This window comes from Ornithorhynchus anatinus, chromosome 12, assembly GCF_004115215.2.
Source record: "Ornithorhynchus anatinus isolate Pmale09 chromosome 12, mOrnAna1.pri.v4, whole genome shotgun sequence".
Classification (NCBI taxonomy): Eukaryota; Metazoa; Chordata; class Mammalia; order Monotremata; family Ornithorhynchidae; genus Ornithorhynchus; species Ornithorhynchus anatinus.
In genome coordinates this window covers 40,085,206-40,099,458 of record NC_041739.1, presented here as the reverse complement: position 1 = coordinate 40,099,458, position 14,253 = coordinate 40,085,206, and the positions used below count along the sequence as shown (strand labels likewise).

The following is a 14,253-nucleotide window of genomic DNA, read 5'->3' as shown; positions in this document are numbered from 1 at the left end:
CACCTTCAACTGTTTGCTCTCCAATGGCTTCGTCCCCACTGCTTTCGAACATGCCCATGTCTCCCCATTCCTTCACCGCACTGCTCCCTTCAGTTATTACCCCATCGCCCTCCAACCATTCCTCTCCAAACTCCTTGATTGAGCTGACTACACCCGCTGTCTCAATTTCCTCTCCTCCAATTCTCTCCTTGACCCCCCTCCAATCTGGGTTCCTTCCACAGAAACTGCCCTCTCAAAGGTCCCCTCTGATCTCCTTCTTGCCAAATCCAGTGACCTCTCCTCCATCCTAATCCACCTCAATTTCTCAGCTGCCTTTGACACTGTCAACCACCCCCTTCTCTTGGAAACATTATTCAACCTCAGCTTCCCCGACACTGTCCTCTCTTGGTTCTCCTCCTCTGGCAGCTCATTCTCAGTCTTTTTCATGAGCACCTCCTCTCCCTCCCACCCCCTAACTGTGAGTTTTTCTCAGAGTTCACTTCTTTGCCCCCTTCCATTCTCCATCTACACCCACTCCCTTGGAGAACTCATTCGCTCCCGTGACTTCAACTACCACCTCTATGTGGCTGATACCCAAAACTACCTCCTCAGCCCTGATCTCTCTCCCTCTCTTTAAACTCACATTTCCTGCTTTCTTCAAGACATCTCTTCTTGGATGTCCTCTTGTCATCTCAAACTTAACAGATCTTATCTTCTTACCTAAACCCAGTCCTCCCCCTGACTTTCCCATCACTCCAGATGGCATCACCATCCTTCCTGTCTCACAAGCCCGTCGCCTTGGTGTTATCCTTGCCTCTTCTCTTCCATTCAACCCACATATTCGGTCCATCACTAAATCCTTTCGATTCCACCTTCACAACATCGCTAAAAGCTGTCCCATCCTCTCCATCCAAACTGCTACGACGTTAATCCAAGCGCTTATCCTATCCCACCTTGATTACTGTATCAGCCTCCTTGCTGACTTCCCAGCCTCCTGTCGTTCCCCACTCCAGTCCATACTTCACTCTGCAGCCCAGATCATTTCTCTACAAAAACGTTCAGCCATGTTTCCCCACTCCTCAGGAACCTCCAGTGGTTGCCCATCCACCTCCACCTCAAACAGAAACTCCTTCTACTTCTGGCTTTAAAGCACTCAGGGTACTGTATTAAACACTTGGCAAGTATGATATATCAATAGAGAGAGACAATCCCTGCCCACAACGGACTCTCAGTCTAGAGGCGGGGAGACAGACATCAATACAAGTAATCAGGCATCAATGTAAATAAATAGAATTATAGATATACACACATATACCTAAGTGCTGTGGGGTGGGGGCAGGGAGAGCAAATGGAGGGAGTCGTGATGACGTGGAAGGGAGGCGGAGCTGAGGAAAATGGGGCTTAGTCTGGGAGTCTTATTCTGAGTCCTGTTGCTTGGAAGAGAGTGCTGTGTTTATGGGGATCTGGGATGGGGTTACAGAGCCTCTGGAACAAGGGGGAAGGGGTCTTCAATTTTCTGAGGAGACATTCCTTGTTTCTTATATTTCCACATAGAATCCCTTTCACGAGTCCGTATTTCATCCTTATGTTGTGTGAGATATGCATGTTCCGAAACACATGGCTGCAACTTCTGGATTGGCAATGAGACGTCCGGTCCCTCCGACTTGGGCCTTGTGGGCAAGTCATTTAACTTCTCTGTGTCTCAGTTGCCTCATCTGTAAAATGGGGATTAAGACTGTGAGCCCCGCGTGAGGCATCCTGATTATCTTGTATCTACCCCAGTGGTTAGAACAGTGCTTGGCACATGATAGGCACTTAGTAAATACCGAAACTTTCCATTATCCTCCTCCTTCTCCTTATTCTTCTTTTGTTATTATTAGTCATAGGTCCCTAATGAAATAAAGACAGTGCAAATATTCTCTTACCTTGGGCCCATTTTTGTGGTTTGTGATTGGAGCGAGACCAAGATTATTCTCTATTCTAAAGAGTCTTAACTGGGGAAGATGTATCATATAAAGTATATTTTATTCTCCCAAGTGCTTAGTACAGTGCTTTGCCCATGGTAAGTGCTGTATAAATACAAGTTAATGAATGAATGAATGAATGAACAGTTTCAACAGGAATCTCTATTTGAAATGTTGTCTCCCTTCCCCTTTCAAGCAGAACAACACATTTTATTGCTTTATAATATTTTAAATTAAGATCTAAGTTGGGTTTGATCAAGGAATACTTGATTTTCCTCTTTCATTCAAAGCCATGGCCATAAACTTGGTCTGTACAATACTGTTTCAGATCAGTTTGCTGTGCATTTGAAAATGTATGAAAGTGTTAATAATAATAATAATGATGATGGTATTTGTTAAGCGCTTACTAAGTGCCAAGCAGTGTTCTAAGCGCCGAGGTAGATACAAGGTAATCAGGTTGTCCCACATGGGGCTTACAGATGAGTCCCAGAGAAGTTAAGTAGCTTGCCCAAAGTCACCCAGCAGATAAGTGGCAGAGCTAGGATTAGAACCCACAACCTCTGACTCCCAAGCCCGTGCTCTTTTATTATTATTATTATTATCAGTTTAACAGCGTAGGTGGGGACTTTAAGGAGTGGTGCAGTCAGGATTTGAGTGATTAGAGTTCTCTCTTCCAACTTCAACATTACCAATATGGGATGATAAGGGTTGGGTGTGAGTTTTTGAAAAAAGAGAAATGATATAAGGATCTGTAGTGCTTGTTTTTAGAGATGGGTGGATTGTAGAAAAGGATCTCTTTCTCGACTCTGTGTCTGGGAAGTCTTCAAATTGTGTTTACCAATATATTTATGTCAGGAAGGGGTGATGGAGAATCTCTGCCAGCAAACTGGGCAAACTGCTGTGGCCCAGAAAGGGTTTAAAAAATGTAGCTTTTTTATTTTTCAAAAGGAAAGGTTTATTTGGGTTACTTTAGTAGGGGAGCGTTTAAGATCCTGACGAGTTGTCACAAACCTCAGGAAAGGTGAATTTTCAAACAGCATGGGGAAGTTTGCCTGCTCTTCACTGGCTATAAGTAGCTATAATCCACATTTCTCCAGTTGAAAGGACAAGAGCAAAATCATCCCTGCACAAGCCATTCTCCGGAGTTAAAAAATATGGAGCTTTGGTCACTCTTAAGAACAGGCTTGCCATTTTTAGCTGTGCCTTGCAAACTGCATGTCATTCTGGAAGACTTTTGGATCAGTAATATTGGGTTTTCCATGAGCTTTAGTAGAAATACTGGCCTTGCAGCTGTAACGTAATGGTTTTTGCTGGCAATATTGCATGTTTCTGCTACTGCTGCTATTACAGGAAAAAAAATAGATGCTTCTGCTTTTGTGTTGAAACGTGTATTAATGAAATGGTTCATTTTCTTTTCTGTGTTGTACTAATCATGTTTCAATCTTTAAGGTGCATATAAAAAGGTGTTTATATGCCAAGAGATGCATGCTGGAAAATTCATTTGATCGCCAGCTTCCATGCTGGAACATAGTTACCAACAAAAACCTCTTCATGCAAGGATTGAAAATAGACCTCTCAGCTTGCCTGGAAATATTTTGCTTGTGACTGCTTTAATTTGATATACAATTCTGTATAGTTTTAAATGTTCTAATCCCAACTATAAATAGTTACATATTTCCTATTTTTATTTGTGACGATCTATCGACATCATCAAATTCATTCAACTTGCTTCTGTTGTGACTGAATGATGTGTTCAGTAGAATGAATATTATTCAACTTGATTAAAAAGTAAAGTTGCTATACAGAATTGATAAACCGCTTAGATATCGATGGGCAAAATTATCGATGTGTGCTATATTTTTTGAATTGCTTTTATTTGTTTTAAAACATATTGTATAAGTTTTCTAAAACAAATTAAGTTAACTCAAAAAATAGTGTTGAAGAAACAGTATCCTTTTATGGAGACTCCTCTATCATAAACATATAACCCCTTCCCTTTTTCTTAGTGAAGCCCATTTCCCTAGTAATTCAATTTTGCTCTTTAGACCTTTCTACGACCGAGAACTGACTTGAAACAGTCACTGATCAGTTATGTAGTTATGGGGAACCATGTGCCCTGCACTCTAGCAGAAGAAAATAAAGTTCTGAAGAGATTTTTCAGATTTCTCCCCTACCGCCAGCTCCCCCTTTGTAACAACCATGGTGTTTAAGTGCTTCCTATGTGCCAGGCTCTGTACTAAGTGCTGAGTAGGAGGCAAACAAATCGAGTTGGACACAGTCCCTGTCCCATGAGGGCTCACAGTCTCAAATCCACAATTTACAGATGAGGTAACTGAGGCCAAAGAAGTAAAGTGACTTGTCCAGGGTCATGCAACAGACAAATGACAGAGCCAAGATTAGGCTGAACTCTGTCCCTGTTTGCCTTCTCCTCTCCCTTCCCCTCCGCTGACTATGGCCAACCTCCCTATGGCAGTCGGACTTGAGGGAGCTGAAAGATTATTTTTTTTCCGCATTTGTCTCCTTTGCTAATGTCAGTCGTATTTATTGAGCACTTACTGTGTGCAGAGCACTGTACTAAACGCTTGGGAGAATACAACAAGGAGAAATGGGGTTGGGAAGAGAGCTCTCTCCTCTACAGGTCCCCACTATTTCTGTCATGGACCCTGCAAGGGCCCCAGAAATCCTTTCCCAGATGGGATGTCTTGCCACTGTTACTAATTATCTTTTTTTTTTTTAAAAAAAAGTTTTTATTAAGCGCTTACTATGTGCCAGGCACTGTACTGAGCGCTGGAGTAGATAGAAATTAATGAGGTTGGACACAGTCAAGGGGGATTCAAACTAGGATTCTGACCACTGCCAGGTTCGATCCCCCTTTGTGCAGACACAGTGACAGTGACATTGAAAATGGCAACCCATCTCATCTGCTTCATTAAATTTTCAACCGGTGGAAGCAAGAAAGCTGGCTAAGCTTTTTTGCCTGCCAAAATACAACCCTTTTTCCTGGATTTCTGAAAATTGGAAATGATTTTAGAGCCATTTAAGTTTCAATTAACTACTCTGTTAAAAGCCGATCTGTGATCGCAGCTCTTGAGATGCAAAAACTCTTTCCAAGGACTGAGTTTTTAGAATTTATGTTTGCTATATTCTGGGCATCGGCAGTCTCTGGCCTGGGCCAAAGGGTAACCTAGGCAGTCCGTCAGCCAGTCGTATTTATTGAGCGCTTACTGTGGGCAGAGCACTGTACTAAGCAATTGGGAGAGTACAATGGGTTCTGTGCTATTACTGCTGCTGTCACTTCTATGTTCTACCCACCAACCGCCGCCACTAAACGACCCTTTACTTTTCTTCCAGCAACTTGGAATTTGAAAGGCAGAGCAGCTCAGTGATGCTGGGATAGCTATGGCCGAACCGTAGCCATTTTGAGATTCTCAGTCCCCCATTTTGGGATTCTCAGTCCCCCATTTCCTCCCCTTCCTTTCTCCCTGCCTCCACCTGAAACAGCACACCAGTGGATATTTAAGTAAAAGGGTACTGTCTCTAAGAAAACACAGGCTGCGTACTAAGCACTGAAAATTGGACTCAGGGCTTTCAACTGAGGTAGGTTCTCAAATGTCACCCCCGAGCCCTTGAATTACAGAAGGAAAGCAAAATTACAATTCTTTGGTCTTGTTTATGCAAATTACATTTGACTCATAACAAAATAGTGACTAAGATGACCATTTTAAAATATGTCCTAGATTATTTTCGTTGTTGTTTCAGAACACAGAATGTGTGTCAGAATCCGGAAATGTAGCATGTTGACAAAAAGTCCAGCCTCCTTTCAGGACACAAAAAAATAATTTAAAAAGATCTGGAATTTCTTTTTTTGGACATTTGTTTTGCAGCTTTCTACGTCTTAAGGCAGAGAATAGCCAGGATAAGGTGCCAGCTCAAAGGTTAGAAGAACATGTTTTTTGAAATAATTTTGGCAAGTATATATCTTGGAAGGCATGCCCTCTAAATAATAAGTTTACAGAACTACAAATCAATCTTAACATTAGAAATGCTTTCCATTTTCTTGGGATAAATGCACAATCTAAAGATGCTCTCGTTTCATTCACCGTTCTTCTCTCTAAAATGTTTAACTCAAATAATACTTATAACTTTTTCCTTCCAGCCACACATAAATTTCATACTATTCTGCAAATCTAATTAATTGAATTCCATCTTACCTTAAAGGACAGTTCAGATTCTCTAATGCATAAAGAAGCAAATAAAATAAACAATTTCCCAAACACGAGATCACTAACACCAACCTATCATTAACTTGATGATTTATAATTCAAATTCAGAAATTCTCCATGAAAATATTCAGGTAAGAAATGTCTTTGTTGTCTAAAATACAAAAGTAATATTTTATTTTGAATTAACACTCTCTGTAGTTTTTGGTGGGTTTGTCTGTGTAGATTGAGAGGAACTATACGTAAAAACATTGTTTTGGAAATCATGCCTCTCTTATGGGTTAGTGAAATGGGCCTAGCTGCTGAAAATAGTATATGCGATTAGCATTTTGGGGCTGTGTGGCAAGCAGAAATTGCATTTTGGTAAAATTGATAGTAAGATGGTATTTCATTTAATAGGGAGTCCACAAGAGTGGAACTACAAGTGTTAATGAGTAAAGTATGGATTGATTAAAAGTTGCTTCTGATAGTGACAAGAATTCTGATCCATCAGAAAATAGGTGGGGAAAAAAGCTTATATTCACCTATAAAAATATTCAAAATAAGAAAATGAAATTGAATTGAGAATTTTTAAGGTAATGCTCTGACAATCCATACCAGGTTCTTTTGGCCCTCTGCAGAATAATTTACTTGCTTCCTTCATTCAGGCTCCATTTAGGCTGTTGAAAGAAAATTCCCCAATTATTGACTTCCCATTAGGCTTCATTCAACGTTCGTTTTCCCCACCACAGTAATTTCATGCATCTATAAACGTGGTAGGTTTTGACATCATCTCTCTAGATCAACTATTCTGAAAATCAGGTATTTGCTAGTTACCCCCTAAAGTGTATAGAAAAATGTTTAAAATAGTGACAGTCTCACTCTGAACTGCCTTTAAGTGTCCCCATGCTTCAGGTGTCTACTGTAATCTACTTGAGGAAATGCGTGATGCTACATTCTCTTTATTTCCAACCTGTTGTACTGCTCTGCACTCGGTAAGCACTAAATAAGTACGATTGATTGATCGATTGATAGAGGAGAGACATGGAAGAAAGACGGTGCTGGCGTATCCATACCTGATTAGCTTCTGTCTACCCCAGCACTTAATATACTGCCTGGCACATAGTGAGCCCTTAACAAATACCTTTATTCAAAAAAGGGATAGCTCAAGGACTCTTCCTTTCTGGAGGGATGGATGCTGCTTCTCTTATTGTTATTATAAACACTGATAATACTAATTGAGGAATTTGATAGGCATTTCTCTAAGCCTCTTTAGACTGTAAGCTCATTATGGGCAGGGAATGTGTCTGCTAATTCTATGGTATTGTACTCTTTCAAGAGCTTAGTTTAGTGCCCTGTACGTCTTTTCTTGTCTTATGCTGTCGAGTCGTTTCCGACCCCTAGCGACGCATGGACACATCTCTCCCAGAGTGTCCCACCTCCATCTGCCATCCTTCTGGTAGTGGATCCATAGTTTTCTTGGTAAAAATCCAGAAGCGGTTTATCATTGCCGACTTGCGTGCAGTAAACCTGAGTTTCCGTCCTCCACTCTCTCCCATGCCGTTGCTGCCCAGTACAGGTGAGTTTTGCCTTGTAGCAGGTGGCCTATCACTCACTAGCCACTGGCCAAGCTGGGAACGGAATGGACAGGCCTCTGCTTGACTCTCCCTCCCGTAGCCGAGACTGGTAGAGGACTGGAAACTCTCCAGATGCGACCCTGAGCGGGGCTGCACGTAATAAGCGCTCAGTAAATACGATTGATTGATTCAGGATGGGGCTTTGTGGACCAAGACCCCCAGTTCCTCCTGGACACTGTGGAGGCAGGACCTGCTTCAGACGATATGTGAGTGAGGCAGTTTCCTCACAGTGCAGTAGTGTGGAGTTGAAGTGGGATGACAATGGTTAAAATTGGAAAGCACCCAGCCTGAGTTGGAAGTGGCGCCGATATGAACGACGACTTAGGCTGGGACATCGATGATATACTTTGGAAGGGGAGAGGGCCAGGGATCCCACCCAGGAAATGCCCTTGATTCACCCAAGAAATAGCTGTCCATATATCATCATTATGAATGGGGAGAGGAAGGGGGAAATTTTTCCCCACTTCAGACTAACCAAATATCTGAAACCAGCCCTGCATAGAGAAGAATTTTTTGTCACCACAGCACTTTGATTAATTCATTCAATTCATTTATTGAGTCGTATTTATTGAGCACAGAGCACTGTACTAAGCACTTAGGAGAGTACGATATAACAATAAACAGTCACATTCTCCGCCCACAACAACCTTAATTGATTTATATTTATGTCTGTTTCCCCCGCGATACTGTGAGGTCATTGTGGGAAGGGAATGTGTGTGTTCATTATTATAGTTTACTCTCCCAAGTAAGTGTTCAATAAATACTACTGAATGAATCAATGAATGAAAGGGAAACATTTGTAGGAAGATAACTGACTGTAAGTTCCCTGTGGGCAGGGATCCTGTCTACACATTTTATTTTGTTGTACTCTCCACATACAGTACGCCCTCAAGAACTATGTTTAATTGATTGATTGACTGAATTACCACTGGAAGTGGAGCTCTAGTGAAGACTATTGAGAATTACTGTAAGTGGCTTATGGGCAAGGAACGTGCCTGCCGCCTCTGTGCCAGGCACTGTACGAAGTCCTAGTATAGACACCAGAATATCAGGTTGGACACATCTGTGTCCCACATGGAGCTCGCAGTCTTAATCCCCATTTTACAGATGAGGTAAGCGAGGCATAGAGAAGTGAAGTGACTTGTCCAAAATCAAAGAGCAGGCAAGTGGGAACGCAGGATTAGAACCCAGGTCCTCTGACTCCCAGGCATGTGCTCTTTCTACTAGGCCACACTGTTTCTCAGCATATTATGGAGAACTGACTCTACCAACAAGTATGATGCTCCATCTGAAAATAGAACTGCGGGTACAAGTTTTCATAATCTGGTGGGGAGTTTTAAAGACCAAATTGAGTAAAATGTTTCTCTTGGAAAATTTAAAGGGTAAAATATCACAGGACCTTAGCAACATTTTGGAATCATAGTCAAATCAGCCTATTTATTAAGGAAAACTTATCATTTTATGTGTATTAAGGCAGTGAAAGCAATTTTAGAGCATAATTAGTTCATTTGTAGTATTAAAACAAACTTCAGAGTTTGAGAACTACTAATATTCAATTTTGAATGTGGAAAACTTGTTTGAGAACTCTAGCGAAGTCAAATGCAGGATCAATTTCCAAATACAGGGAGAATCCTTTTCCCCCAAACCCTGCTTGACCCAGCTGCAGCTCTCTCTGCACCCACCACTTGCCAAGCTGAAGGCTTGGAGCCGGAGACCACAGCCAAGCCGTTCCCAGAAAACGGCGGAGGCGGCAGGAAACGCTGCTCAGCCACTGGGATGGAGAGCACATGAGCCCCCACTTTTTCCCCCTAATTCATCTGAATCCCCCCACTCTCCTTAAACACTGTCCCCTGAGGGGCCTCCCTGGCCTTCCCCGCCCCGTCCGCAGCTCCGGCGTGTTTGCTATGGTGTTAGCATCGCGGTAGGCCTTACGGCCCTGGATAACCCTTGGAGTCCCAGAGGCCAATGCCGATTCTTGCCTCCTAGAATCCTCTGTAGCTGAGTAGCTGAGGCCTCCTGGGGGTTCTGGAATTAATGGATCCCCGCTGCTCAGGGAAGCAGCGTGGCTCAATGGAAAGAGTCCGGGCTTGGGAATCAGAGTTCATGGGTTCGAATCCTGACTCTGCCACTTGTCAGCTGTGCGACTGTGGGCGAGTCACTTAACTTCTCTGTGCCTCAGTTCCCTCATCTGTAAAATGGGGGTTAACTGTGAGTCTCACGTGAGACAACCTGATTACCCTGTATCTACCCCAGCGCTTAGAACAGTGCTCTGCACGTAGTAAGTGCTTAACAAATACCAATGTTCTTATGACTGGGTTCCTTCCCTCCCTCCTAATGTCTATTCCTGCTCTTTCCATTTACCCTCGTCCTTCACCATTCAGTCTGTGGTGAATGAATCGACTCCCGGCTCTGCCACTTGTCAGCTGTGTGACTGTGAGCAAGTCACTTAACTTCTCTGTGCTTCAGTTACCTCATCTGTAAAATGGGGATTAACTGTGAGCCTCACGTGGGACGACCTGATTACCCTGTATCTCCCCCAGCGCTTAGAACAGTGCTCTGCACATAGTAAGCGCTTAACAAATACCAACATTATTAATGAATGTGTCTCTTTTTATATCCCACTCTTCCAAGTGCTTAGTACAGTACTTTGCACAGAGTAGATGCTCAGTAAATAAAATTAAGTGAATGTTGAAATGTTTTTATTTCAGGAGACAGCAAGAGCGAGGATCACTAGGAAATGGAAGGAATATTGGCACCATGCAATATTGCACAAACTGATTGCATTCCTGGACTTTTTCGTTGCTCATCTTATCTTAACGTCTGTTACTAAGTCTGGCCTCTAGACTGTAAGCTCTTTGCGGGAAGGGAACTTGTCAGCCAACTCTGTTGTGTTGTACTCTCCCAGTCAATCAGTCGTACATATCGAGCGCTTGGAAGGGTTGATAGACACATTCACAATAAGTCCCCAGTAAATACCATTGATTGATTGTACATAATGGTTGGTATACGTTGGCTATGTCAAGACAGTAGACCTTCATTTTGATTTGAATCAATCAAACAATGGTCTTTATTGAGCGCTTGCTGTATGGAGAATTCTGTACTAAGTGCTTGGGAGAGTACAATACAGCAAAGTTAGTAGGCATGTTCCCTGCCTTTAAGGACCTTACAGTCTGGTGTGGGAGACAGACATTAAAATAAATTATGAATATGTACATAAATGCTGGGAGGGGAGAGGGTGGGGGTGAATAGCAAGTGCTTAAAGGGTACAGATCCAAGTGTATGGTTAATGCAGAAGGAAGAGGGAGCAGGGAAGATGAGGACTTAGAGCTGCCACTTGTCTGCTGTGTGACCTTGGGCAAGTCATTTTACTTCTCTGGGCCTCAGCCTGGGCCTCAGTTACCTCATCTGTAAAATGGGGATTGAGACTGTGAGCCCCACTTGAGACCGGGACTGCGTCCAACCCGATTGGCTCGTATCGACCCCAGAGCTTAGTACAGTGCTTGGCACATAGTAAGCGCTTAACAAATACCATAATTATTATTCTGATTATTATAAGAAGGGGCAGGGAGTTTCAGGTGAGAGGAGGACGTGGTCAATGGGTTAGTGGCGAGATAGGAAAGATAATAATAATAATAATGTTGGTATTTGTTAAGCGCTTACTATGTGCCGAGCACTGTTCTAAGCGCTGGGGTAGACACAGGGGAATCAGATTGTCCCACGTGGGGCTCACAGTCTTAATCCCCATTTTACAGATGAGGGAACTGAGGCACCGAGAAGTTAAGTGACTTGCCCAAAGTCACACAGCTGGCAAGTGGCAGAGCTGGGGTTTGAACCCATGACCTCTGACTCCAAAGCCCGTGCTCTTTCCAGTGAGCCACGGGAAGATCAAGGTACAGATACTAAGTTGGCATTAGAGGAGCGAAGTGAGTGGGCTGGGATGTAGGAAATCAGCAAGGTAGAACAGGAGGAGGCAAGTTGACAGTGCTTTAAAGCCAATGGTAAGGAATTTCTGTTTGATGTATTACATTCAAAAGTAGTATATATCTGTATATGTAATCTGCATATACATTTAAAAGTTCGGAGGATGTTTATAAACAAGTCCATCAATGCTAGAGATGGCTGATGAGGTCTATGAAACTATTCTCTTCATCCGAAATGATGAAGAGGAAAAAGAGGAATTAGGAGTGGTAACGTTGGTATTTGTTAAGCGCTTACTATGTGCAGAGCACTGTTCTAAGCTCTGAGTAGATTCAGGGTAATCAGGTTGTCCCATGTGAGGCTCACAGTTAATCCCCATTTTACAGATGAGGTAACTGAGGCACAGAGAAGTCAAGTGACCTGCCCACAGTCACACAACTGCCAAGTGGCAGAGCTGGGATTCGAACCCATGACCTTGCACTCCCAATTGATCAGTCCAGTGCACCACGTAGAATGAGGCATTCACTCTAGATGTGCTCACCCCGAATAGACTCATTTACAAGGCTGCTCTGTGCCACAGCTGGGAATATAAAATACGCACCCAAGTCCTATGGTATCTTGATCTACAGTAGCTTTCAGTCTTTTCAGAGAGTGTGCTAGCATTTTTGACCATCTTCTCTTTCTCCTCAGCAAATACTGTTGATTGATTCTATAATGTCCATGCACTTTTGGGTAATGTCTGTGTAAGGTAGCCAAATTCCGTGATAGCATTAAGCCTTTGGACTGGTACAAATCAAAGAAGAACTTGTCAATTGGCATTTATACACATACACATAAGTAACAATTTAAATCAATGGAATAATAATAATTGTTGTATTTAAGTGCTTACTATGTATCAACCACAGTACAAGATGCTGGGAGGCTGTTATGGCATAAGCAGATGTCCATAGTTCCTGTCCCACTTAGGGCTCAGCAGTGTGGCTGAGTGGAAAGAGCCCGGGCTTAGGAGTCAGAGGTCATGGGTTCTAATCCCGGCTCCGCCACCTGGCAGCTCTGTGACTTGGGCAAATCACTTGACTTCTCGATGCCTCAGTTACGTCATCTGTAAAATGAGGATTAAGACTGTGAGCCTCACGTGGGACAACCTGATTACTCTATATCTACCCCAGAGCTTAGAACAGTGCTCAGCACATAGTAAGCACTTAACAAATACCAACATTATTATTATTATTATTAAACGGGAAGGGGGACACATATTTTAATCCTCCTTTTTCAGACGAGGAAATTGAGGCACAGAGAACTTAAGTGGCTGCCCAAAGACACACAGGGGATGGCAAAGCCGGGATTAGAACCCTGGACCTCTGACTCCCTGGTCTGTGCTCTTTCCACTAGGCCACGCTGCTTCATGACTTCCCCAGCTTGATAGTGAGTGTAACTGGGTGGTGTGAAGCCCTTCACAGACTGCTGCTCTTGCTCACTGTCACATGACTTCCACACAGGGAAGGAATGTATTGCTTCAGGGAATTTTTAGTTGTACATGTGTACTCTGCCACACCTGGCTGGTTTCCCTGGCCACTATTAATGCTGACATCTGCCTGCTATTTCCTGTCCCTGGAAATGGTGTGGCCGTGATATCCAGGATAATATCTTCACTTTGTAACCCAGGATATGCCAGTGTATGCGAGGAGAGTATGAATAATTTTCATTTTGTGAGTGATGCCCGCGTGTGAATGGATAGAATAACATTCGAAGCAACTACAGGCGTGCTCAGTGAAGAAACTGCAAATATTACTTATAATATAAATGTAGATCAAGTCATTTTAAGGCATTTCGAATATGGAATAATCCTCCTGGACTATTTCTACCTGACAATGCAGCTTCTCAACGACCCACTCAGGGAGGACTCGAGGAGAGCTGCTGGTTTCCCGGCTCTCCCAAGTGCACTGTTGGAGGCCCATGTGGCCTCGGAATTTCTTAAAGAGGAACCTGTTTACATATATGTCCGGCATCTGAACCCTAATCTTTCTGTCTTCTGTGAAGCGGATTTACAAGACCAGAAAGAGGGTGACTTTTCCTTTGGTTTTTGTCCTCAGAGACTACCAGTCCCAAAATGAACTCCGTGGGAAAAACTCCGCAGTGGGTATTCCCCCCCAACCCAGTCCACCCCACTTCAGCTTGGCTGGGAGCAATGGCTAGGAGAGGAAAAGAGGGCTTAGGGAAGGCCTCTAAAATTCACAAGTGCTTCCAAGATTGAATTAATACAAGGAGACATCTTGGAGGAGGTGGGTGTTCAGGAAGGCTGTGGAGGTGGGTAGAGCTGTTACCTGGCTGATTGGAAATGGGAGTTCCAGGCAGGAGTAATAATGTGAGTGAAGGAAGGGTTGGAGGTGGGAGAGCTGAGAGTGTGATACAGATTGAGAGGAGCAAAAAATTGGGAGCTGGGCAGTAATGGGTGAGGAGGGCTAATATGTAAGATGAAGAGAGCTGATGGAGAGATTTGAAGCCGTGGTAAGGAGTTTCTGCTCGAAGCAGAGGGGGATGGGTAGCCATGAGAGG

At 43.2% G+C, this 14,253-nt stretch overlaps 1 protein-coding gene across 4 annotated transcripts in view; it reads left to right on the top strand.

Moving 5' to 3' along the window:
* Window positions 1-14,253, top strand: part of NPNT (nephronectin) — a 90,740-nt gene that overhangs the window by 20,628 nt on the left and 55,859 nt on the right. For 2 of the 4 annotated variants that reach the window (XM_029076979.2, XM_029076981.2), the window contains exon 3: window positions 5,828-5,878. The exons of the other annotated variants lie outside the window; for them this stretch is intronic. In XM_029076979.2, the coding sequence (XP_028932812.1) occupies window positions 5,828-5,878 (51 nt within the window). The remainder of the gene's footprint in view (window positions 1-5,827; window positions 5,879-14,253) is intronic. 4 annotated transcript variants of the gene reach the window in all.